The following is a 26,983-nucleotide window of genomic DNA, read 5'->3' on the forward strand; positions in this document are numbered from 1 at the left end:
GGCTTGTGTTGCAGCCAGTGGCACGGGGAACATTTCACTGGTAGAGGGAAGAATGAATTCAATTCAATACCAGCAAATTCTGGGAGCAAACATCACACCGTCTGTAAAAAAGCTGAAGTTGAAAAGAGGATGGCTTCTACAACAGGATAATGATCCTGAACACACCTCAAAATCCACAATGGACTACCTCAAGAGGCACAAGCTGAAGGTTTTACCATGGCTGTCACAGTCCCCCAACCTAAACATCATGGAAAATCTATGGATAGACCTCAAAAGAGCAGTGCTTGCAAGATGGCCCAAGAATCTCACAGAACTAGAAGCCTTTTGCAAGGAAGAATGGGCGAAAATCCCCCAAACAAGAATTGAAAGACTCTTAGCTGGCTACAGAAAGCGATTACAAGCTGCGATACATGCCAAAGGGGGACCATGCCTTTGGTAAGTACTGACCATACAGGGTGCCCAAACTTTTGCTTCGGGCCTTTTTCCTTTTTTGTTATTTTGAAACTAAAAGATGGAAATAAAAAAGTAATCTTGCTTAAAATATTAAAGAAATCTGTCATCTTTAACTTTATGCCTTTTGGAAATCAGGTCATCTATTCACAGTAACAGTAATTTTGACCGGGGTGCCCAAACTTTTGCATGCTACTGTAGATATATCACAAACAACAGAGGTCCCAGCACTAATCTCTGTGGAACAGCACTGATCACAGACTTCCAGCCAGAATAACACCTCTCCACCACTACCCTCTGGATTAAAAATTAGCTTGGTCGTGGAAGACAAACTACCAAGTCTCTGTGAATCACATGCATCTTAATCTTCTACCTCAGCTTTCTCAACAATCTTCTCCAATAATTTTTTTCTACCACTGATGTAATAAGGCTCACTGGCCTATAATTTCCTAGTTTATCTCTATTGCTCTTCTTAAACATAGGAGTAACATTGGTTATTTTCCATTCCTCTGGGATCTCGTCTGTGGCTAAAGAGGACACAAAGTTCTCTGTCAAAGCCCCAACTATCTCCTCCTTACCTCTCGCAATAACCTGGGATAAATCCCTTCAGTCCCGGGGATATATCCACCTTTAAGAGACACAACCCTGTAATAGATAGCTGGGAACGCAAGGGTTAACAACTGGCAGTGTAAGAGTTAATAGTATGCTTCTCATTGTAAACGGGTTCTCAAGGTAAAGAATGATCTCATGTATGGTGTGGTTTAGTTTTGTCTAGTTTCAATGCCAGATGCAAGTGGAAAAGAAGTAGTTTTTTTAGACATATCTTGTTATGCTAGCAATTGCCTGTGTAAGAGTAACTTCTTACCTAGTTTTCCCTCGAAAATGGGTATAAAGGTATGCTGTATCCGAGTCCCCCACTCCCGCTAGCGAAAGCTAATAAAGCATTTATTGTAAGTTCTTTGGTTCTGCTGTTGTCTTATTTTTTTACAGAAGTGCAGGTCGACTTTGACATTTGGCGTAAGTCAGCAGGATTTCACAGGGACCTGGCCACCTCCAGACTGAGTAAGTGGCCGACAGCGTTCGGAAGGTCAACAGGAGAAAAAGGTGCCTTCAGACCCCTTGTGTCTGACTCCTACATTGACCTCCGGGAACATTGTGCTCCCTCATCCGAGGTTGATCTGGTTCCCCTGTCGAAATCCCAAAGAACCAGCAGAGAATAAAGAGATTCACAGGTAGGAGTACGTTATTTTTTAAGAGATAGTTGTATGGTGAAAGAAGAAGAGTTCGTCTTGTGTAACACTGGGGCACAGTGATACAGGGACAGAGATCTAAGTACTTAGAGTTCATATGGTATAAGTTCGTTGGGAATTAAAGTTCATTTGGTATTGGAGTTCGTATGGAGTAAATAAGTTCCTCTGGAAGAATAAAGTAGTACTACAGAGTTCATTTGGGAAACGGAGTTCGTTTTGAAATACTGTTTGTTTGGGAAACATAGTCTGGGATAAATTGTAATTTGATCCAAGGCAGTGAGGCCAGGGTAAATTGTGATTCGGACATCAGACACAAATCAGAATGGGAGAGTCTCTTGGAGGAGGTACCCCGGTGCAGCAGATGTGTTACCTGCACCCAGAACATCAAAAACAGTTTCGACAGTTGTCTACAGCTTTAAATGAGAAATTAGGTAATAAAGAGTGGCCGATCAGTGGTAATGGTGCGCATTAAGTCACCTGTTTAAAGGACGTCAAGGGAGATATTTAACTTAATTTTTTTTTAAGGCTCTAATTTCCGTCTTATCTTATTTCATGCTATCTTACAATTTCATGTTAAGTCCACTCTTTAATTTCAAGAGTGCTTTTGAGTTTGTGGTAGAAATTTATGTTTTTTGAAGTGATACTTTAACGTATATTGTTTTTGGGTCATTTTTGTCTTTCATATTATGTAAGATTTTTTGGAAATGCAGTTTTAATAAGTTAACTTTTGAATAGTTAATGAACAACATTATGTACTGAGGAGGGATAATGCACGTCAAAGAGGGATTGAGTTATGTGCGAGGGAGGGTGCACCAAAAAAGGAAATGGGAGGTTTTAAAGGCTGAGTATGAATGGTATGACAAACAAGAAAAGAAGTGTAAAGATAACAAAGTACAGCATCAATTGCTTAATAAAATGGCCAGAAGCAGTAAAATTGATAACGACCCCGGGACCCACTGTCAGGCATGGCGATCCTATTCTTGCAGAATGATGAGGATGAGGAATTGGAAGATTCCTTGTGGGCAAGACCACCCCCGTATGCCCCTGAGGGACCCCTAGATTACCAAGCTCCAGCACTGCCAGCACAGGCAGAGCCATGGCCTCAAGCCGAGGCTCCCGACAAGGATGAGCAAGCAATACAAGTAATAGCTGACGGTGTGAAAGTAGCCCCCAGACAAACGAGAAAGAAAGTCCCTGAGGTAACAATGCACCCTGTTCGAGTACTCCCCAATCCCCGAGTGGGTGCTCATGGCCAGGAAGACACTATGGAGATTTATACACCGTGGAAACCTCAAAAGATGTTATTAATTGCTTATCATGCCCCAGATAGAAACAAAGATCCTGTTGGATTCGTATATATACCATCTACCCAGACCACGTATGGGGCACAACCCTTTTCCCTCTGTCATGCTATACTGAATCCTGAAGAGAATATTAAGTGGAAAGCAGCAATGCTGCTTCCTGCAGGAGGGGGGAAATCCTATTGATACATATGAAGATTTAAATCAGAAAAATGATAATCTGAATCAACAAGTTACTATCATGTTAACAGCTCTCTCGGAGAGTTTAAAACGACCAATTGATATAAGGGTCTGGAACGTAAACCTACTCTTAAAGAGACAGCCCAGGAATTTTGGGAACGTTTTACTACAGCATATCAGAAATATGCTGGAGATCAGGCATATAATAATGAACATCTTAAAAACTCTTATTACATTCTTCTGGATAAAATGACGGGTTAAGTTTTGAGGTTTAAACATTCAGCATTCACCAAAGTTAACATCAAAGAATGACTATCTCCAGTCATACCTCTGTCGGATTTGGTCCAATTTTTCAGGGTCAGAGATGACAATTTGAACACCCAGCTTCATTTTTGTCTTTTGCAGGCTGAAGTCCAAGCATGCAATCTTAGCACTGACAATTCTTTTGGTCATTCCTAGACATAAGAAGGTTTCAATTAATCTTAATTCATTCAAAATAATGTTAGAGACTAAGTGTAGGCTGTATGACCCCTCATCCATAGAATGATCAGTATCACCAACTTGCCTCTCCTATACATCACTGATCCCCTTTATCCTCAATAAACTTTTCCCAGTTAGTACAATATTGCTAACCAATTTCTCTCTAAACTAATAACAACTTGAAAGTGTATACTCTACATTGTATATCAAATGCCTTCAGCTACTAGTACAGGTCAAAACAAAAATGTTAATAAATAAAAAAATACATTTCAAAGTAAATTAGTGGAATGCTGAATACCTTCAGTTTGAGCTACTACAGAATATATTCAGTGAACAGGTGAGGAGCAACTAAGGCAGGATTGAACTTAGTTGCCATGTTCATTAGTTTACAGTTGATTAGCCTTTCAATATTCACAGCCCAGGAACATAACAGGAAAAACAGACAACTGTGCTTCCAGAACCAGTCACACTTGGAATGCCATAAAAATGTCACTTAATTCAAGAAATGCTCGATAGATTGGAAAATTAGAAAACACAGCTCCATTATTTGAAAAATATGGAACATTGAGCTGAAAACATTAGTGATTCAAAGATACTGTTTTAAAATGTAACGGCAATCAATCACAAAAATCTTGAATACTACCTTGCGAACCAACTGTAGCATTAAGTGCATATCCATTCACCAAAATACTCTCTCTTTGACTGCGTCCGTGTGCCTTTAGCACATTAATAGCTTTGATCGGATATCGAGCCTGTCCCTTGGCATCTGTGAATTTTACTGCATGAACAGCATCTACCACCATGTTGGCAAAGAAGTCTGCATCACTGCATGTCAGGTCAAGGTTCACAACAACTTGACTTTATCCAAGAATACCCAAAATAAAGCATCTGAAAACTCAAATTTACACCAATGGCGGAAGAACTATGTATTAAACAAACTGCTCCCCAATATCAGAACCAAGTCAGATATAAACATAATTTATGCATTAAAGGTCAATGGATAGTTCCCAATCATTGCAACATTTCTAATCCACACAAGATAAGCTGCCAACTATTGGATCAAAGTTGTCGTTACATATAAAATAAAGACATGTTGAAACACAACAGCAAATAAGTATTGGTTAATAAGCAACACAAGGCCAAACTACTTTGTAGAAGAAATTAGTCAAAAAGAAAAAAAGTTCTAAATATGATACATTTACATCTGGATAGATGGAGAATTATAAACAGTGCTATGTGGCAAGGTGTACTGTTAAGCATAAGGGTTCATTTTGATGAAAAGTACTGTGATGCTGCACGAACTCAGCAGGCCAGACAGCATTCGTGGAGAAAAGCAGGCGGTCAATGTTTCAGGTCAGGATCCTTCTTCAGGACTGAAGATAGGAAAAGGGGAAGCCCAGTATATAGGAGGGAAAAGCAGAGCAGTGATAGGTGGACTAAAGAGGGGAGGTGGGATGGGCACAAGGCAGTGATAGGTAGATGCAGGTAAGAGATAGTGACAGGCAGGTGTGGGGGAGGAAGGGAGAGCAGATCCACTGGGGTAAGAGTCAAAGGTAAGGAGAGAAGGGGAAAAAAAGAGGCTAGGAAAGGGAAGAAGAGAAGAAGCATGGTGGGGGGTGGGGATTACTTAAAGTGGGAGAATTCAATGTTCATGCCGTTAGGCTGCAAAGTTCCATGACAGAAAATGAGGGGCCGTTCCTCCAGTTTGCGCTTGGAATTCTTCTGGCAGTGGAGGAGGCTGAGGACTGACATATCGGTGATAGTGTGGGAGGTGGAGTTGAAGTGACTGGCAACAGGGAGATGCAGATCGCGGTTACGGACAGAGCGTAGGTGTTCTGCAAAATGGTCACCTAGTCTGCGTTTGGACTCACCAATGTAGAGGAGGCCACACTTGGAGCACTGAATGCAATAGATGATATTAAGGGAGGTGCAGGTGAATCTCTGTCTCACCTGAAAGGACTGTTTGGATTCCTGGATGGAGGTGATGGTGTAGGGGCAGGTGTTGAACCTATGGCAGGGGCAGTGGAAAGTTCCCAGGGTGAACCATAGAAGAACCATACAGCACAAAACAGGCGCTTCGGCCCACCATGTTGTGCCGTCCATCAGACCACCCTCACACTACCTAACCCCTTCCTCTCGCATATCCCTCTATCTCACATTCCTCCATATGCCTATCCAACAAGCTCTTGAACCTGTTCAATGTATCTGCCTCCACCACCACCCCAGGCAGTGCATTCCATGCACCAACCACTCTCTGGGTGAAAAACCTCCCTCTGACATCTCCCCTGAACCTCCACCCATAACCTTAAAGCCATGCCCTCTCGTCTTGAGCATTGGTGCCCTGGGAAGGAGGCGCTGACTGTCTACTCTATCTATTCCTCTCAATATTTTATATACCTCTATCATGTCTCCTCTCATCCTCCTCCTTTCCAGTGAATAAAGCCCTACCAGTGAATAAAGCTCCCAGTGGGAGTGGAATGGGTGGGGGGGGGGAGGGGGGGGGGAGGGGTGAACCAGGGAATCACGGATAGAGCGGTCCCTGTGAATGGCAGAAAGGGGTGAAAAACAGTTTGAAACATATTTCAACTACTCATTGTTCTAAAACCATCTACTAATTTCAAATATTTGTTTCTTTTAAGGAAACAGAGTAGAAATAGTAAAAGAAAAATACTTCAAGTACTATAAATCTAAAATTTAAAACAAAACAGAAAATACAGGAAACACAGCAGGCCAGACAGCACCTGGGGAAAGAGAACGTCTTAGGTCAAAACTACAAAAGACTGGACTTTTCAACCTGAATGAAAACACACTATCCTAGATGGACACATTTAAGTGACCACTACAGTAAATTTCACAAGCCATAACTGAACCATTTTGCTTAGCAAGAATGATAACATCAGAAATGAAGTTGGGAATAAAAAGTTCAACAAAATGCACCAGCCAGTCTTATTGGAAAGATACACGCCAATTATCTTTGATGACATTGATGTTTTAGCAGCATTGACGAGACACTCTCTGCCCAGCTCATCTGTATTAACAGTCAGATTTTCCTGGATATAACGGACAGCCTCCCTACAAAAAGTAAAATATATTATTTCTCAATTTTATTGAAAAGCTATATTCGATAATTTTATTCAATATTCAATAAATTCTTACAAAAGCAAACTAGAAAACACCAATATGAAATGTGTAACTAAATCTCTGAAGGTAGCAGCACAGGTAAGTAAGGTGGTGAAGGCAGCATACGAGATGCTTGCCTTTTTAAGCCAGGGCATAAAGTATAAGAACAAATAAGTTATGGCACAACTTTATAAAACATTAATTGGGCCGCAGCTGGAATACCGTGTACAGTTCTGGTTGCCAAACTAGGCAGGACGTAATGACACTGGATGCCCAGAAGGATGGGTTTCAGTTACAACTAGGGACTGGGCTTCCTTATTAGGAGACCAGTCAGTGCAGATCAGTCATAACATCTCCTCCTCACTGACAATCAACACAGGCGCACCTGAAGGATGTGTGCTTAGCCTATTACTCTGCTCTCTCCACACTCATGACTGTGTGGCTAGGCACAGCTCAAATGGCATCTATAAATTCACCGATGACACCACTGTTGTTGGCAGAATTTCAGATGGTGATGAGGAGGCGTACAGGAGTGAGAAAGATAGGCTGGTTGAGTGATGTCGCAAGAACAACCTCACACTCAACGTCAGCAAGACAAAGGAATTGATTGTGGACTTCAGGAAGGGGAAGTTGGGAGAACACACACCAGTCTTCATTGAGGGGTCAGCGGTGGAAAGGGTGAGCAGCTTCAAGTACCCTTGGCATTAACGTCTCTTAGGATCCATCCTGGGCCCGAGAGATTGATGCAATCACGAAGGCACGCCAGCAGTTCTACTTCATTAGGAGTTTGAGGAGATTTGGTATATCACCAAAGATACTTGCAAATTTCTACAGATGTACAGCGGAGAGCATCACTGCCTGGTGTGGAGGCTCCAATGTGCGGGATTGAAAGAGGCTGCAGAGGGTTGGAGACTCAGCCAGCTCCATCACAGGCATAACCTTCCCTGCCATCGAGGACATCTTCAAGAGGCGGTACCTCAAGAAGTCAGCATCCATCATTAAGGACCCTCACCACCTGGGACATGACCTCTTCACGTTACTACCATTGGGGAGGAGGTACAGGAGCCTGAAGACCCACACTCAACTTTCAGGAACACTTTTTTCCCCTCCACCATCAGATTTCTGAATGATCCATGAACACTACCTCATTATTCCTCTTTTGCACTATTGATTTAGTTATTTATTTAACTTATTTAGTTAAATGCTCAGTCTTTTTCCCAGGGTGGGGGAATCAAAAACTAGAGGACACAGTTTACAGTGAGAGGGGAGAGATTTAAAAGGAACCCAAGGGGCAGCTTTTTCCACCAAGAGGGTGGTCCGTATATGGAATGAGCTACCAGAGGAAGTGGCTGAGGCAGGTACATTAACATCATTTAAAAAGGCACTTGAAAAGGTACATGGATAGGAAAGATTTAGAGGGATATAGGCCAAACACAGGCAAATGGGACTAGCTTAGGTGGGATTCTTGGTCAGCATGGACTAGTTGGGATGAAGAACCTGTTTCCGTGCTGCATGACTATCACTCAAGTTTCAAGGTAGTTAGGGAGAAGGTTAGGGTCCTAAATTAAGAGACAGTCAATTTCCATAATATAATACAGGATTTGGAGAAAGTAGATTGGGAGCAACTTTTAATAGGGAGGAAGTTCAGGGTCAACGTGAGGGTGGAATGCAAGGATAGCAAGATTAGGGAACCACGGGATGCTGAAAGGTTGATGAAGAAAAGAAAGGAAACATACGATAGGTATAGACAACTGTAAATGGCAGAATCCCCGTAAGGAATAGAGAGACAATAGGAGAGAAAAGGGAAATTAGGAGGGCACTAGAGACCGTGAAATATCATTCGCAAACAAGATTATTGTGAATCCCTAGACATTCTGTAAGTATATTAAAAGAAAGAGAAAGCAGGGAAAAAGTTGGCCCCCTTAGGGACCTCAGCAGCATGAAGCCTAGGGGATGTGGGCAATGTCCTGAATTAAAACTTCTCATCTGTACTTACCATATCCCTCCTCCTGGTTGAGAAAGAGTTCAAGATGGTGATGTTACGGAGCATATTAACGTTAGGGAAGAGAAGGTACTAGATATCTTGGAACACATAAAAGTGGATAAACCCCCTAGAGCCTAATGAGATGCATCCCAGGCTGCTACAGGAGGCAAGGGAGGAGACTGCATCTCTGTTAGAAATGGGTGATGTATTGGATGACTGGAGGATATAGATGTTGTTTCTTCATTCAAGAATGGCGGCAGGTACAAGCCAAGGAACTACAGGCCAGTGAGTCTTACATCAGTGGTAAGTAAGCTTTCGGAAAAAATACTAAGGGACATCATTTATCTTCATTTAGAAAAGCAGGGATTGATTAGGAATAATTAGCATGGCTTTGTTCATGGGAAATCCTGTCTCACAACTTTGATTGAATTTTATGAGGAGGTGACCAAGCAGATTGACAGGGTAGATGTTTTCTACATGCACTTTAGTAAGGCCTTTGAAATGGTAGGCTGGTCCTAAAGGTTAAAGCCCTTAGGATTCAGAACAGTCTGGCAAAATTGGATCCAAAATCAGTTTGATACTAGGAGAAAAAGGGTGATATTGGAGGGTGGCTTTTCTGATTGGATGTCTGTGGTGGTGTACCACAAGAATCAGTACTGGGACTCTTAATGTTCATCATTTACATTAGCAACTTGGATATGAATGTACAAGAAATCATAAGTTTGCAGATGACAAAAAAAAAATCGCCAGCGTTGTAGACAGTGAGGATTTTTTTTTAAAACAGCTGTAGCACGATATGAATCAGCTGAAAAGTTGGGCAGAGCAATGGCAAATGGAATTTAATCCTGACAAGTGCAAGGTGATGCAGTTTGAGAAGGCAAACAAGGGTAGATCATGCACTGTAAATTGTAAGGCTCTAGGGACTGTTGATGAACAGAGGGACCTTGGGGTACAAGTCCATAGATCCTTGAAAGCAGCAAAGGCGGCATATGGCATGCTTGCCTTCATGGTGGCATATAAGAGCTGGGATGATTTGTTGAAAAATAAGACAGTGGTTAGGCTACACTCCAAGTATTGTGTGTAGTTCTGCTCGCCACCTTAGAGGAAGGACTGGATTATGCTGAAGCGGGTGCAGAGGAAATTCACCAGGATGTTGCCCGGATTGGAGCATTACAATCGCAAGGAATGACTGAATAGACTGGGTCTAGTTAGACAGGATAGATAGTAAAAATCTTTTTCCCATGGGTTTCTAAAACAAGAGGGCATAGGTTTAAGGTGAGAGATAGGAAGTTCAAAGGGTTCCGAGTGGGAGTTTTTTTTCCCCCACACAGTTGGGAGTCTGGAATGCACCACCTGAACAGGTCGTGGAGGCAGATACTTTTACAACAGTCTAGAAGTATTCAGACATACTTGAATTGCCATGGCATAGAAGGCTAGGGTCCTAATGCAGGTAAATGGGATTAGTGTAGATAGATAGAACAGGAGGCACAGACACAGTGGGCTGAAAGACCTGTTTATGATGTACGATTACTAGCATTTTTCCTACTACTGAAATTAGGCTAACAGGTTGATGGTTCTCCATTTCCTCTCTCTCCCTTTCTTAAATACTGGTGTCATACCTGCTACCCTCCATACTGGAATAATTCCCACAGTTTAGAGTAATCTGCTTAGACATCTGTACAGCCATATAATTTCGCGCAGAAGCAAATTCAGCACAGTGTCATGAATGGCAATATTTTTCTCCCCACAAACAATAACTAGCAAGTCACAATACAAGTCAAGCTAGCCAAACGATGTGGGTTTTCGCAATGTTCATTCATTTCTCAAATTTAACAAGTGAACATTATTCAGCAATACAAATCTCCAGATGAAAATTCAGGTATATTTTTTGTTTAAAATCAAGACTACACACACTAAAATAACATAAATCATCATGTGTACTCTCTTTTAGAGTACATGAGGTCTATGAGGAAACAGTCACAATAGCAGTGATCACATCCTTCCTGTGTTTCAGAGTTCATCCAGTGTAAAATGTAACTGCAATAAATAGACGATGAAATGCATATTTAGATCATGGAGGAGATAGTTAAGGGTCAGCCCCAACGATTTATGGAAAGGACAAAGTAACAGCCAAACAACACCTCAGCATGGGAACAATTTTCTACATAATCAACTGAAAAAGTGGGCAGATGGAATTTAACTCAGACTAGCACAAAATGATTCACTTTGGAAGGTTAAACCAGGGCAGGACATACACAGTGAAAGACAGGGCCTTGGGAGTGTTGTAGAACAGAAAGACCCAGGGGTACAAGTACATAGTTCCATAAAAGTGGCATAAAGCTTCATTGGGCAGGGCGTTGAGTACAAGAGTTGGGATGTTATGATACAGCTGCACAAAACGTTGGTGAGACTGCATCTGGAGTATTTTGTGCAGTTCTGGCTGAATGTGATTAAGCTAAATGGTGCAGAAAAGATTCACAAGGACGTTGCTGGGACTCGAGCACTTGAGTTACAAGGACAGAATGAATAGGCCAGGACTGTTTTCCCTGGAGTGAAGGAGGCTGAAGTGTGACCTTATAGAGGTTTATAAAATCATTAGGGGCAGATAACGTGGATGGTCACAGTCTTTTTCTCAGGGTGAGAGAGTCTAAAACTAGAGAGTACGTTTAAAATGAGAAGAGAAAGATTTAAAGGGGAACTAAGGGGCAGGTGGTAGAGTCAGGTATAATTACAACGTTTAAATGACATTTGGGCAGGGACATGGATGGGAAAAGTTTAGAGGGATATAGGCCAAACACAAGCAAGTGGGACTAACCCAGGTAGGCACCTTGACCAATGTGGATGAATTGAACCAAAGGGCCCATTTTCATGCTGTATATCTCTATGACACTGGGAAAGGGCAAGCACAATTATTTCAAAAGCTTTAAAAAACAATGTAAACAGCATGAATTTGCCCACCAAACAGAATGCTTTTTTAAAGACACTGTTACTGGGTCAAGTCCACTGAGTATATTTTGACACGCAGACAGAATGACTAGTTATTAGAAAAGTAAAATTTGTATCATATCCACTAACTGTTGTAAATTTCTCTTTCCACATCCCCATCCTAAACTTGGCTTCACTTTCAATTACATCTTTTCAGCCTATAGTTGTGTCCTGTACTATTAGCACTGTCAATGTTTCCCAATAAAATGGATCTAATAAACTCAAAACTTGCCTGACTGCCACTTGCCCACTCACCTACACAAGGCAAACTTCAACTTCTGTACTTGGGGAATGAATATCTCATGCACGAAAAACTAATAGCGAGTAAACTGCAAACGACTCCAGAGATTGTACTGCCTGCACCTGACTGAATTTTTCTTTTATTCATTTTTCAGTCAGAACTTACTTGCAAGCAAGACGATAACCACCAATGATTGATGTTGGGTGAATTTTCTGTTTGACCAATTCATCTGCACCCTTCAAAAGCTCTGCAGCAATAATAACCTGTATTAAAGACAATGAAATAAAAGTCATAAGTAACACTCTCCGTCCACAACTTTTGCTTGATCTAGTATTCAAAAAAGAAAAAGGCAAAGTTAAAAGCAGACAACATCTTTAACCCACATATAAAACTAAGATGCTGGAAGGAGTAACGAGAGAAAGAATGGCGCCCCTCAAAAGTGGGCATCTTTTGTGTGGAGCCACAGGAGATGGGTGAGGTCCACAATGAGTATTTCTCCTCAGTTTTTACTGTGGAGAAGGACATGAAGAGTTCAGACTGTGAGATAGTTAATGGAGAACTTTTGGATATAGTCTGCATTAGAGCAGAGGAGGTATTGGATGTCTTAAAATGTATGAAGGTAGATAAATCTCTAGGGCCTGACCATGTATATAGAACCATAGAACAATACAGCACAATACAGGCCCTTTGGCCCACAATGTTGTGCCACCCTTCAAACCACACCTAAGACTATCTAACCCCTTCCTCGCACATATCCCTCTAACTTAAATTCCTCCATATGCTTATCTAATAATCTCGTGAACTTGTCCAATGTATCAGCCTCCACCACTACCCCAGGTAGCGCATTCCATGCACCAACCACTCTCTGGGTGAAAAACCTCCCTCTGACATCTCCCTTGAACCTCCCACCCAATACCTTATAGCCATGTCCTGTTTTGAGCATTGGTGCCCTGGGAAAGAGGTGCTGGCTGTCCACTATTTATTCCTCTCAATATCTTGTATACCTCTATCATGTCTCCCCTCATCCTCCTTCTCTCCAATGAGAACAGCCCTAGCTCCTTTAGTCTCTCCTCATAATCCATACTCTCTAATCCAGGCAGCATCCTGGTAAATCTCCTCTGCACCCTTTCCAACGCCTCCACATCCTTCCCATAATGAGGCGACCAGAACTGGACACAGTACTCTAAGTGTGGCCTAACCAGTTTTGTAAAGCTGCATCATCACTTCGCAGCTCTTAAACTCAATCCCCCGACTTATGAAAGCTAGCATCCCATAAGCTTTCTTAACTACCCTATCCACCTGCGAAGCAACTTTCAGTGATCTGTGGATATGAACCCCCAGATCCCTCTGCTCCTCTACACTGCCCAGAATCCTGCCATTTACCCTGTACTCCGCCTTGGAGTTTGTCCTTCCAAAGTGTACTACCTCACACTTCTCCGGATTGAACTCCATCTGCCACTTCTCAGCCCAGCTCTGCATCCTATCAATATCCCTCTGCAAGTTTCGACAGCCCTCCACACTATCCACACCACCACCAATCTTTGTGTCATCTGCAAAATTGCTAACCCAGCCTTCCACCCCCTCATCTAAGTCGTTAATAAATATCACAAAGAGTATCTAAGAACACTGTGGGAAGCTAGAGAAGAGATTGTGGGAGCCCTGGTTGAGGTATATGGATCATGGTTAGTCACAGGTGAAGTGCCAGAAAACTGGATGGTGGCTAACGTTGTGCCTTTATGTAAGAAGGGCAGCAAAGAAAAACCTGAGAACCATAGACGACTAAATCTAACATCTGTGGTAGGTAAGTTACTGGAGGGGATTCTGAGAGATAAGATATACAAGCATTTGGAAAGACAGGGGTTCATTAGGGCTTTGTGCATGGGAGATCATGTCTCACAAATTTGAATTGAGTTTTTTGAAAAACTAACCAAGAATGTTGATGAGGGCAGGGCGGTAATGTGGTATACATGGACTTCAGTAAGGCCTTTGATGAGGTTCTGCATGGTAGGCTGCTATGGAAAATTAGATCACATGGGATCCAGGGAGCGCTAGCTAATTGGCTTGATGGTAGGAAGCAGAGGATGACGTTGAAAGGTTGTTTTTCAGACTGGAGCCTGTGACTAGTGGCGTTCCCCAGGGCTCGGTGCTAGGCCCATTGCTATTTGTCATCCATAATCAATGATTTGGATGAGAGAATGTACAAGACATGGTTAGTAAGTTTGCAGATGACAATAAAATAGGTGGTGCTGTGGACAGTTAAGATCAGCTGGTTAAGTGGGTCGAGGAATGGCAAATGGAGTTTAATTCAAATGAGTGCGAGGTGTTGTATTTTGGGAAAACAATTCAGGGTAGGACTCTCACAGTGAACAGTAGGACCCTGGGGAGTGTTGTAGAACAGAGGGATCCAGGAGTTCATGGTTCCATGAAAGTGGCATCGCAACTAGACGGGGTGGTGAAGGCGGCTTTTGGCACGCTGATCTTCATTAGTCAGGGCACTGAGTCTCGAAGTTGGGATGTTATGTTGCAGTTGTACAAGACGTTGGTGAGGCTGCATTTGGAATATTGTGTTCAGTTTTGGTCACCCTGTTAAGGAAAAGGTGCCATTAAGCTGGAAAGAGTGCAGAGGAGATTTACAAGGATTTTGCAGGGACTCGAGGGACTGAGTTACAGAGAGAGGTTTAGCAGGTTGGGACTTTTTTCATTGAAGCATAGGAGAATGAGGGGCGATCTTATAGAGGTGTATAAAATTATGAGGGGCATAACCCTTTTTCCCCAGGGTTAGGGAAATCAAGAACTAGAGTGTAAAAGTTTAAGGTGAGAGGGGAGAGATTTAATAAGAACCTGAGGTGTAACATTTTCCACCCAGAGGGTGGTCAGTACATGGAATGAGCTGCCAGAGGAAGCAGTTGAGGCAGGTACATTAACAACATTTAAAAGGTACTTGGACATGTATATGGATAGGAAAGGTTTAGAGGGATATGGGTCAAATGCAGGTAAATGGGACGAGCTTATACGGGCATCTTGGTCAGCATGGACCAGTTGGGACAAAGGACCTGTTTTACATGCTGTATGAGCCTATGACTCTAAATGCTTTAAGTAAGTGGAAAAAAATTACCCATGCATTGTCTAATCATAGCAACTCAGTCACATTTATTCATATATCAATGTCAGAAATAAGGCCAGGATTAAGATGACACTTGCTCTGCCACTCAATAATGACGTCTTACCTTTTACCTGGGCACCACCTTCCTGCACTAACCTTGTTTCTTGAACCTCATTATCTAAAAATGTATCAATGTTCTATCTTGAAAAAACACAGTAGCTGAGCCTCCACAGCCCTCTCCTGAAGGGAATTCCAGAGAATCATCATTCTCCAGGTGAAGAAATTTCTATTCTCTACTCTGAAAGGCCAATTCCTTATTTTAAGAGCCATTCAGCATAAAAAGAGACCCTTCAGCCCATAATGGCCATGCCAATCGAGTGCCCACCTACACAAATCCCTTTTACCAGCACTTGTTCCATAGCTTTCTTGGCCTTGACAATTTAAGTGATTACGGAGGCAGAAGGAATTCTGCAGATGCTGGAATCTGGAGCAATACACAAAGTGCTGGAGGAACTCAGCAGGTCAGGCAGCATCTATGGAGGGAAATAAACAGCCAATGTTTCAGGTCAAGACCCTTCATCAGGGCTGGAAAGGAAGAGGGCAGAAGCCAGAGTGAAAAGGTGGGGGAGGGGAAGAGCACACGCAGGCAGATGATAGGGGAGTTCAGCTGATAGGCAAGTCCAGGCGAAGGGGAAAAGAAGGTGGAGCATGGGGGGGGGGGGGGGTGGAATGTAATAAGCTGAGAGGGGATAGGTAGAAGAGGCGAAGGGCTAAAGAAAAAGGAATCTGGTAGGAGAGAGCAATGGAACATGGAATAAAGGATGGAGGAAAGGAGATGGGCAGGTCATCGAGGCAGGGGAAGCAAGCCACAGGAATAAGGGAAAACAAAGGAGGAGGGAGGGAGAAAAAGGGGTGGAGTTACTGGAGGTTAGAGAAATAGATGTTGAGGCCATCAGGTTGGAGACTCCCAAGGCAGAATATGAAGTGCTGTTCCGCCAACCTGCGTCTGGTCTCAATGTGGTAGCAAAGTGGTAGCAGAGGAGACTATGGATAGACGTGTCAGTATGGGAGTGGGACGTGGAATTGAAGTGGGTGACCACCAGGAGGTCCTGGCTGTTGTGGCGGACGGAGTGAAGGTGCTCGATGAAGCGCTCACCCAATCTGTGTTGGGTCTCACTGATGTACAGGAGGCTGCACCGGGAGTACCAGATGCAATATGATACCGGACTCATAGATGAAGCGCTGCCTCACCTGGAAGGACTGTCTGGGGCCCTGAATGGTGGTGAGGGAGGTGGTGTAGGGACAGGTGTAGCACTTGGTGCAGTTGCAGGCATAAGTGCCAGTGGGGTTATCAGTGGGGAGGGATGAGTGGACAAGGCAGTCACGGAGTGATCAAGTAGCTACTTTCTAAATGTTGTGAGAGTTCCTGCTTCCAACTCTCACTCAGGCAGTGCGGTCCAGATTTCCTCATATCTTCGCTAAACCTCTTACCCTGAACTTGGGTCTTCTATTTAACACCACGGCCTGCTCTGTTCCACAGGAAACTTGTACACCAGAGTCCATTTGTTCCTCAATACTCCCTAGGGACTGACCATTCCTGCCCTATGTCCTACCCTTATTAGTCCTTCCAAAGAGCATCACCTTGCACTTATCAGCATTAAATTCCATCTGCCATTGCCCTGCTCATTTTACAATTGACTAAAACTTTCCTGTAACCCAAGACTACCCTTCTCACTATCAACACCACCACCAAACTTTACGTAATTTTCAAACTTACTAATCATACATCCCGTATTCATATCCAAATCGCAAATGTATTTGTCAACACCAAGGGTCGCAATACCGATCCCTGTGGTACACCACTGGTCTCAGACTTCTGATCACAAACAACTCTCCATCATCACTTTCTTCTTCTCATCACCAAATCAATTTTCAATTCAATCTGCCAACTTGCATTGGATCCCATGGGCTCTAACCATTTGGACCAATCTCCCAAGTGGGACCTCATCAAAGGCCTTACTTAAATTCATATAGACTATATCAACTTCACAGCAACATGTTTTGTTATGTTTTTGAAAAATTCAATCAAATTGGTCAGGATCTCCCCACACAAAGCCATGCTACCTTTGATTAATCCTCATCTTTCCAACTGTGGATTAATCCTGTTCCCCAAGAATTTTTCTAATAACTTCCCCACCACTGATGTTAGACACACAGGCCTGTAGTCACCAGGCTTATCCAAGCTGCTCTTCCTGAATAAAAGGCACCGCTTTTGCTGTCTTACATCCCATTTTAGTTGAAAAATAAGTTAGCACTTATGTGTAAATTTATTCAGTAAATATTACATTGTTGTCGACATACATGACTGCATATAGACAACAAATGGATAAACCACATTGGCCAGGATTAGTTAGAACCCTGAATCTTGGACTTACCTGCAAACCACCCCTTAGTTCATGATAAAATAAATAAATCAACAAAAAATCTCAGAAAATATAATCAACAAATATTTGCAATAACATTATTGAATTTTTAAATAAATCAGCACTTGATAAAAATGTACTCACCACCGATGTTGTACCATCTCCTACTTCGTTGTCTTGAAGATCAGCTAATTCACATAATACCTTGGCAGCTGGATGCTCTACTTCAAGCAGCTTCAGAATTGTAGCTCCATCGTTAGTGATGGTGACATCCTGTACAAGATTAGAAGTGTGTACAATTTGGAAGTATATCCAACAATTTGACATTTGTTTCATTCTCCTAGATCCTTTAAAAATCACTTTTTCATTGATACCTTAACATTATGTTTTTCTCTTAGTCCCAAATCACCAAAACACTATTTGCTTTGCATACAGTGCTGCTACCTAAAACAATTAAATATGTTTACTTTCGCTCTGAGCTTTGCACCTATTCAAAAGCACCCCCATCAAATGTCTACCTGCAAAATCTCATCAGTTTTCATGTCACATTACCCAAGGAGAGTAGCACTGAAGTTATTTTGGCCAACAATTCATAAAACACACATTTCCACAAAATAGAACTTTCTCTCCTCATGGTTATGTCCATTGGTGCTACGAACCACTCCAATACTTAATGCTTCAGTGACTGTATCTTCGTGCAATAACAGAAGGTCTTCAACAATTTCCAGTTTTTGAGGTGGTCTCATGTCTCCAAGTCTTCAACAATGATAGTATGGCAGTTTAGATTCAGAATTGGCTTGCCCGTAGAAGACAGAGGATAGTGGTGGAAAGGTATTATTCTTCTGGCTGGAGGTCTTGATCAGTGGTATTCTACAGAGATCAGTGCTGGGACCCATGTTGTTTGTGATGTATATAAATGACTTGGATGAAAATGTAGATGGATGGGTTGGTAAGTTTGCTGACAACACAGAGTTGTGGATAGTGTACAGGGCTGTCAAAGGATACAGCAGAATATAGATATGGGCTGAGAAGTGGCAGATAGAGTTTAATCTGAGCAAGTGTGAGGTGTTGCACTTTGGGAGGTCAAATGCAAGGGACATAAATGACAGGACCCTTAACAGTATTGGTGTACAGAGGGACCTTGGGGTCCAAGTCCATAACTCCCTGAAAGTAGTCACGCAAGTAAAGAAGGCAGTAAAGGTGGCATATGGCATGCTTGCCTTCATTGGTCAGGGCATTGAGTCAGGAAGTCATGTTGCAGCTCTATAAAACTTTGGTTAGGTTGAACTTGGGAGTGTTGTGTGCAATTCTGGTTGCCCCATTACAGGAAGGATGTCGAGGCTTTGGAAAGGGTGCAGAGGAGGTTTTCCAGGATGCTGCCTGGATTAGAGGGTATGAGTTGTAAGGAGAGTTTGGACAAACTTGGGTTGTTTTCCCTGGAGAGTCAGAGGCTGAGGGGAGACCTGATGAAAGTTTATAAGATTATGAGAGGCACAGATAGGGTAGACAGAATCATTTCCCCAGTTTAGAAATATCAAGTACTAGAGGACTTGCATTTAAGACGAAAGGGAGAAAGTTTAAACAAGATGTGCGGGGCAAGTTTCTTTTTACACAGAGAGTGGTGGATGCTTGGAATGGGGTGCCGGGCAGATATGACAATGGCATTTAAGATGCTGTTAGAAAGACACATGAATATGCATGAAATGGAGGAATATGGATCATGTACAGGCAGAAGAGAATTAGTTTAATTCAGCGTAGACATTGTGGGCTGAAGGGCCTGTTCCTGTGCTGTACTGTTCTATGACATCATTAGTAACATTTAAAAAGAACCTCAAAAATAAAATCAAAAAATGCTGGAAATGCTAAGCAGCCCAGGCAGTACCTGTAGAGAGAACCAGTTTACATGTCAGTCGTTGATCCACAATTAGAACAGAAAGTAAGCTGATGAAAGTGCACCCACCTAAAACGTCTATGCTGATTCACTTTGCACAGCCACTGACCTGCTGAGCATAGCCAGTATCTAGTTGTTTTTGTTTTCAAAATTCCCCAAGCTGTCACACTTCCCTTTTCCAGAAACCATAATAAGTGGTATTCCAAACCACATCCTCATTGTGATCGCCAAACCAAAGTCAAATCTGGAATCTTTCAATCTAACTACCAGGAACAATACCCCTAGGAAGGCAAACAGGATGATCACTTTCCAAATATTTTAAAATTTCAAACAACTGGAGTAAAGAACATGACAGGACTGCACCAACAGGAAACCATAGATCTTTAACAAATGGGCCCAGCATATTGTCTTGGACCCTCTCCCTCTACACACCATTCTAGCTGTCAAATTGCATTGATGGCCCACCCCACCCTCTCCCTTCTGCCCTCCCGACCCACCTGCATCCATCCACTTCCCCCCCTTACCTGTTCCATCCTTTTGCTGATGCAAGTACATAACAGTGTAATGAGTTCTACTTACACCAATATCATCCACCAACATTTTATCCAGACCAACTGGTCCCAAGGAGCTTTTCACAATGTTGGCAATGGAGGCTGCTGCCATCACTATATAAAAAAACAAGCAAAGGTAACAGTGCAAGATGGCAAACTAGAATAAACTTTTGAAATATAATATTCACCCCTTCAGCAATTGTTCTATACCAGTACAACTAAAGGAAAACTACAGATGCTGGAAACCTGAAATAAAACAAAATGGAAAAAATACACAGTACGTCAGCCAGAATCTGTGGGAAACAAATTGACTTTTCAGGTATTGAAACATTATTGAGCTTTTCCAGCATTTGTTTGGCATCTCAATTATGGCAATATCTTTGTACCTTGTATCTTTCCACCACTTAAGTAAGCACACAATATTTCCAAGTACCACAATAAAACTGTAAAACTTGAGTGGGGTAAATTGAGGAAATTAGTTCATTTCAGAGAGTCAAAACATTCATTGACAATTCCTTTCCTCCCACAGGTGATCAAGTTGAGTTCCTCCAGCAGATTGTTCATTCCATTCCACCCCCCCCCCCCCCCCCCCCCCCCCAGTAACTTGCCCATTAGGAATCTGGGATTCCCCACCCCCATAATTCCTCAAATCATACACAGATAGTGAAATGTTTCCCTCCATTTATCCAGTCTAAACCTATTATGTACTTGAATGTGCTGTAACACACAGGGTCAAAGTGGAAGTAATGGAATAGGGCTTCTGAAAACGTGCCATTAATTTCTGTAATTCCATGAAGGACATGACTCCCTAAAATCCTCAATTTTTAAAAAAATTGCCACCATTCTCTACAATCCATATTTAATTTGGTGGTTTTCTCAGCTTTTATTGGAGCCACTTATGCAAACTACAGCCTAGGTAGCGCAAATACTGCGGGGATGGTGTACAGGGTAGCATCCCTCCATGGCATGAATAAGATTAAAGCAATACAAATAGTTAATCCACCTCCCCAACAAGGCCAATTGAAGACAGCAGCTGAATGAATAATGTGATGTATCAGATATGTATATGCAATACTCAACATATCAAGTGAGGGAAGTGATAAGAGTTTGATAACAGAATTAAGGAATAGCCTCCTAGGTTGTAACCATTTGAGAAAGAATGGAGAAGGAGGTCGTATAAAAGATGCATAAACTATGTCCATTGCTGAAAGGATCAGGAACCAAGACTACACATTTCAAGTGACTAACAAAAGTGTGACTTGAAGGAAAATAAGCAAGCAGTTGTGCTAAAATCGGGGAGGCCATCTGCAATATCATTGGACAGTACCTGGCAAATGTTGACTGGGAGCAGCTATTTGTAGGTAAATCTACATTTGGCAACTGAGAGTCCTTTAAAAGTGAAATAGTTAAAGTTCAGGCCAATGTGTTCCTGTAAGGGTTAAGGCAAGGAGGGTGAGTCTAGGCAACCCTAGATGTCAAGGGATATCAAGGTTTCATTAAAAAAATGGTAGTAAGTGTAGAGCACTATAGCAGTAGAATGGAGAGTGTAGGGGGACACTTAAAAAGAAACTAGGAGGACAAAGAGGGGCCATGAAACATCACTGGCAGATAAGATTAAGGAAAGTGCAGAACATTTTTGCAAATATGTTAAGAGCTGGGTGGCAACAAGGGAAGTAGTGGGGCTCATTAGGGACCAAAGGGGTGGAGCCAGAGTATACGGGTAAAGTACATAGTGAAATTCCAGAATATATTACGATTAAAAAAGCAGCGATAAAGGTGGATAAATCCCTAGGGCCCATTGAGATGTACCCCAGGCTACCATGGGAGGGATACCTTGACAGAGACTTTAAATCTTTGCTGGCCACATGCGAGGTGCCAGATGGCTGGAAGAGAGAAAATTAGGTGCCTTTATTCAATAAGGGCAGCAGGAATAAACCTAGTAATTGTAGGCCAGTTAATGTAACATCAACGGTAGCAAATTATTGGAAAATTATTGCAGAGGTTGGGATTAATCGGGGATAGTCAGCACTGATTTATTGGTGGGAAGTCCTGTCAAACTTAAGAGTTTTTTTTTCGAAAAGTTAAGTATATACTTGGAGGGCAATGCAAGTGATGTGCTTTACGTGGACTCCAGTTAGAGCCTGTGGAATCCAAGGCAAGTTAGCTCGGCTATAGGAGCCAGAGCTGATGGTGTAAGGCAGTTTCTGTGGCTGGAAGCCTGTGACCAGCGATCTACAACCATTGCTGTTCGTCACTGACATGACTGAGCCCTGCAGTATCAGTGCTGAGAAGCAGGGAGCTACTGCAGCAGGCCCGGCTCCCGGCGTGATCCAACCCACCGTGACGGGGAGCGAGCGCCAACCCCATTTCCCATCAACAGACACTGCCCCCACCCCAACCAGCACCGCTTCACTACAGCTTTCCCCCTCCCAGACTACAAAAGGTTCTGGAACATTCCCGACCACGTGTGTACGGCCCGGCCCGGCCCGGCCCGGCTCCCTCGGCAGCTACTCTTCTCTTCCCCCCCCCCCCCCCCGTATGTGGATCCCCCCACCACCCACCGTGCGAAGACCCTCCCTCAACGTTCTGGGAAAGGATGGATGAAATGGAGAAGGTTCTGGAACATTCCCAACCACGTGTGTATCGCCGGGCCGGGGATCTCTCTCTCTCTCCCTCTGCCTACCCACCCACCAATCAACTACATGGGGAGACTTCCCCTCACCGTTCTGTGTCCGGACCGAGTCCCCCGACGACCGCTGTCCCAACACGTTTAACGGACCCTCCATAGCGGCCATCTCCGAGCACGGCGGAAGGGCGGGGCGCGGAGCACTCTGGGTAACTGCCGCCCTCTGCTAATTAATTCAACGCAGGAACCACATTAACGTCCTGAGTCACATATGGTTCATGTCATTTTAGGGGATCGCTGGTTCTGCTAATGATTCCCTTTGTTTCTTGGCGTTTTGCCGTTGGGTTCTTTAATCCGTTGCCCGGGAAACGAGGCCGGGTCCTGAGGTGCAGCCGGCGTGTGCTGATCGGGCACTTCCGTCTGCACCCGGATCATCCCAAACCCCAGCATCCGGATCACCCCTCCACCCGGATCACCCCCAAACCCCAGCATCCGGATCACCCCTCCACCCGGATCACCCCAAACCCCAGCATCCGGATCACCCCTCCACCCGGATCACCCCAAACCCCAGCATCCGGATCACCCCTCCACCCGGATCACCCCCAAACCCCTGCATCCGGATCACCCCTCCACCTGGATCAACCCCAACACCCTGCACCTGGATCACCCCTGCGTCCGAATCACCCCCAAACCCCTGTGCCCAGATCAGCCCAAACCTCTGCATCCGGATCACCCCTCCACCCGGATCACCCAAACACCCTGCACCCGGATCACCCCTGCACCTGGATCACCCCAAACCCCTGTGCCCAGATCACCCTAAACTCCTGAAAACCAGGTGAATGCAGCAGGGTCACTTCCTCAGAACATCAACACTTGAATCATTTGGTTGCAGACTCAGTGCTGGTAAATGCTATCAGTCTCGGTATGTGATGCTTAGAGGCGGAAGGGTCTGTCTCTGTGCTGTACGAGTTGACGACTGTATGAATGGAAAAAATAATTAACAGAAGTAAAAAGTGATCAGAACTAGCAAAGTAATTCGTTTTGAATTAACAATTAACAGATTAAAATGTGTGAAATAAATCCCTTATTTGTACATCATCAAATCATGAAGATCAGGGTCAGGGACGTCTCATATCAGGCATTCTAAAGGGGGAGGTTGAGCAGCCAGAAGTTAAGATAGGATATCTTTATTAGTCACATGTACATCAAAACACACAGTGAAGTACATCTTTTTGCTTAGTGCTCTGGGGGCATAGCGCAAGTGTCGCCACGCTTCCAGCACCAACATAGCATGCCCACAACTTCCTAACCTGTATGTCTTTGGAATGTAGGAGGAAACCGGTGCACCCGGAGGAAACCCATGCAGACATAGGGAGAGCGTACAAACACCTTAAGACAGTGGCCGGATTTGAACCCAGGTCGCTGGCACTGTAGAGCGTTATGCTAACCACTACACTACCGTGCCTGCCCATTGGTAGGTAAGTAGGAAAAAGGACAAGGTCCTGAAAAGTGAACATGGGGAACTAGGTAAGAAAAGCAGGACCTCACAGATAGTAATCTCTGGATTGCAGCCTGTGCCATGCGCCAGTGAGGGTAATAAGTTAATTTGGCTGATGGATGTGTGGCCTCCACTTTCTCTGAGTTTCCCCTCTGAGTTCCTCCAGCATCCTGTTGTTTTTTTCATCTAGATTCCAGCACGTGCAGTCCTTTGTTTCTCAAGAATTACTTAGATGAAGTGTTTGAGATATACTCGTGGTAACCTTTACAACATACGTTTGTTTATCGGGGTCAATAACTTAGTTCAGATTCTAGTCCAAGCAGTTTCTTAAACAATAAGCTTTATCTGCATTGATTAATAACAGTGTTAGGTTTAATACAGGATATGACTAGAATTGGATACAATGTAGATTTATGAAAGATAAATCATGTTTCACAAATCTAGAATTTTTTTTTAATGTTGGACCAGATTTGCTAAATGGATATGATGGATTTGGATTTTGAAAAGGCCTTTGATAAAGTGCAACACAAGGGATTATTAAACAAAATTAGGGCATGGTATTGGAAATAACAAATATATGGATTGAGGATTGATTAATGGACAGAAAACGGAGGGTCATATTTAGGGAGTGAAAGTTGTGTTGGCCTTCACTCCAAGAGGATTTCAGACCAGGAGCAAGGATGACTTGGCCTGGTGAGACACCATCCAGAGCTATGTGCAGTTATGGTCTCCTTATTCGAGGAAGAATGTTCTTGCTGTGGAGGGAGTGTAACAAAGGTTCACAGGACTGGCTCCTGGGAGGGCAGGGTCATACAGCACAGAAACAGGCCCTTCAGTCCAACACATCCATGTCAACCAAGGTGCCTATCTGAACTGGTCCCATTTGCCTGCATTTGACCCATATCTCTCTAAACCTTCCCTATCCACATACCTGTCCAACCATCTTTTAAACATTGTAATTGTACCTGCCTCTGGCAGCTCATTCCGTATACCCACCACCCTCTATGTGGAAAAACTTGCCCACCAGGTCCTCTTTAAATCTTTCCCTTCTCACCTTAAACCTATGCCCTCTAGTTTAAGACTCCCCTACCCTGTGAAAAAGACTATGACCATTTACCCTATCTATGCCCCTATTAATTTTATAAACCACTCTTAGGTCACCCCTCCTCAAACTCCTTGATTGATTTAGAGCTACTTTCAGTATCCTCCAGCCTGTCTCCAGAATGGACACAATTTGCTGTACTAACTTTGGATCTGCTGAGGGAATGTGAAGAGATCAGATCTCCCTCACATTATCAATGTAAAAAAAATGATGAGGATAAAGCATCCTCAGCTGCTCAGTCTGCTTCCAGAGATAACGTCCAAAAGTCTGCCTCATCTAAATTTGAAATCTTGGCAGAACAGAAAAAAAACCTGCCAATGCTGGGAATCTGAAATAAAAGCGAGAATGCTGGAAACATAGTTAATGTTTCAAGTTGTTAACTTTCTGCTGAACAGAGAAAAGTTAGAAATCAAACATGCTTTACGGGAAAGAGTGAGACAGCAGGCCAGTTCTAAGGCTGGTTATCTACAATAAGACACTCGATTATATTAAAGATAGGCAGTAAATGCTGGCCTTGCCAGCAATACCCAGATCCCCATAAGGGAATTTATAGAAAAATTAAATTCATTGTTAAGCCCAGAGGACTTTAATGTGTGGTTGGAAGATGAGTTGCTATTCCTTGAGCTTATTTTGGGCTTTGTTCAATCTACATAAGCGGCTAAAGATAGAGTGGTCAGAGTAGAATGGATAATTAAAGTGTTAAAAAATCAGAAGTTCAGGATCAGCTTTGCAAACCGAATAGACGTGTTTTGCAAACTCATCATCCAAACTACACTTAGTTTCTCTGGTGTAGAATAGGCCTTCTTCCTCTTCTCTACCCAACAACCGGGGACCCAAACACACCTTCCAGCTGAAGAGTAATTCACTTGTATCTTTTCCAATTTAGTACTATGTTCAGTGCTCACAAAGTGGTCCCTCTATAGTTTCACATCTCTCTCTCTCTATATATATATACCTATCTCTCTATATCTTTCTACCTATCTATCTCTTTCTATCTATCTATCTATATACCTATCCCTCTATATCTCCCTCTATATCGTCTTCTGGGTGAAAAACATTTCCTCAGCCCTCCACTCTTATCCTTCTACCAGTCACTTCAAATTTATGCCTCTGGCTTTTGACCCCTCTGCTAAAAGAAACAGGTTTTTCCTATTTAGTCCTGACAAAATTCTCATAAAATGTGTCTCCATTCTTTCCAGTGTAATTATACATGCTGTAACGTGGTGACCAGAACCTTACACAGTTCTCAAGTTGTGGTCTAACTAGTGTTGTGCTTAGCTCTAGCATGACCTCCCTGCTGTGCCTCAGTCAATAAAGTATTCTGCATGCAAAAGACAAGCTGCTGGAGGTACTCAGTGGGTCAGGGAGCATCTGTGGAGGCCAAGGGATGGTTGATGTTGCTGGTCGAGACCCTGCATCAAACTGAGAGTGTAGAGGGAAGACAACCGGTATAAAGAGATGAATGGGAGGGGGTGAGGCAGGAGCTTGCAAGTGATAGGTGGACGCAGGTGAGGAGGGATTGATGGGCAGATGGAGTCATTTGGGGTAAGAAAAGGTGGAGATAGTGACAGAGGCTGGGAGGTTACAGCTAGGGGCAACAAAGGGCTGCAAATGATGGAATTTGATAAGAAAGGAAGAGGGTGAGTTGAATTAGATAAGGGAAGGATGGTGGGCAGATGGACAGTAGGGTGAAGGGAGAGGAGGGGATGGGAGATAGAGTGTGTGGGTGATAGGCAACAACCCCTCCTCACCTGGATCCACCTATCATTTGTAAGCTCCTGCCTCCCTCTCACCCTCA

At 43.2% G+C, this 26,983-nt stretch overlaps 1 protein-coding gene across 1 annotated transcript in view; it reads right to left on the minus strand.

Moving 5' to 3' along the window:
- Positions 1-22,906, minus strand: part of tcp1 (t-complex 1) — a 54,574-nt gene extending 31,668 nt beyond the window's left edge. The window contains exons 1-7 of the mRNA XM_052011387.1: positions 22,682-22,906; positions 19,988-20,073; positions 17,662-17,790; positions 12,157-12,254; positions 6,623-6,733; positions 4,305-4,486; positions 3,510-3,636 (exon numbers count right to left, since the gene is read on the minus strand). Of these exons, the coding sequence (XP_051867347.1) occupies positions 3,510-3,636; positions 4,305-4,486; positions 6,623-6,733; positions 12,157-12,254; positions 17,662-17,790; positions 19,988-20,073; positions 22,682-22,754 (806 nt within the window). The 5' untranslated portion in view covers positions 22,755-22,906. The remainder of the gene's footprint in view (positions 1-3,509; positions 3,637-4,304; positions 4,487-6,622; positions 6,734-12,156; positions 12,255-17,661; positions 17,791-19,987; positions 20,074-22,681) is intronic.
- Positions 22,907-26,983: the final 4,077 nt, after the last annotated feature.

Source organism: Pristis pectinata, chromosome 3 (assembly GCF_009764475.1).
Source record: "Pristis pectinata isolate sPriPec2 chromosome 3, sPriPec2.1.pri, whole genome shotgun sequence".
NCBI classification, from domain to species: domain Eukaryota; kingdom Metazoa; phylum Chordata; class Chondrichthyes; order Rhinopristiformes; family Pristidae; genus Pristis; species Pristis pectinata.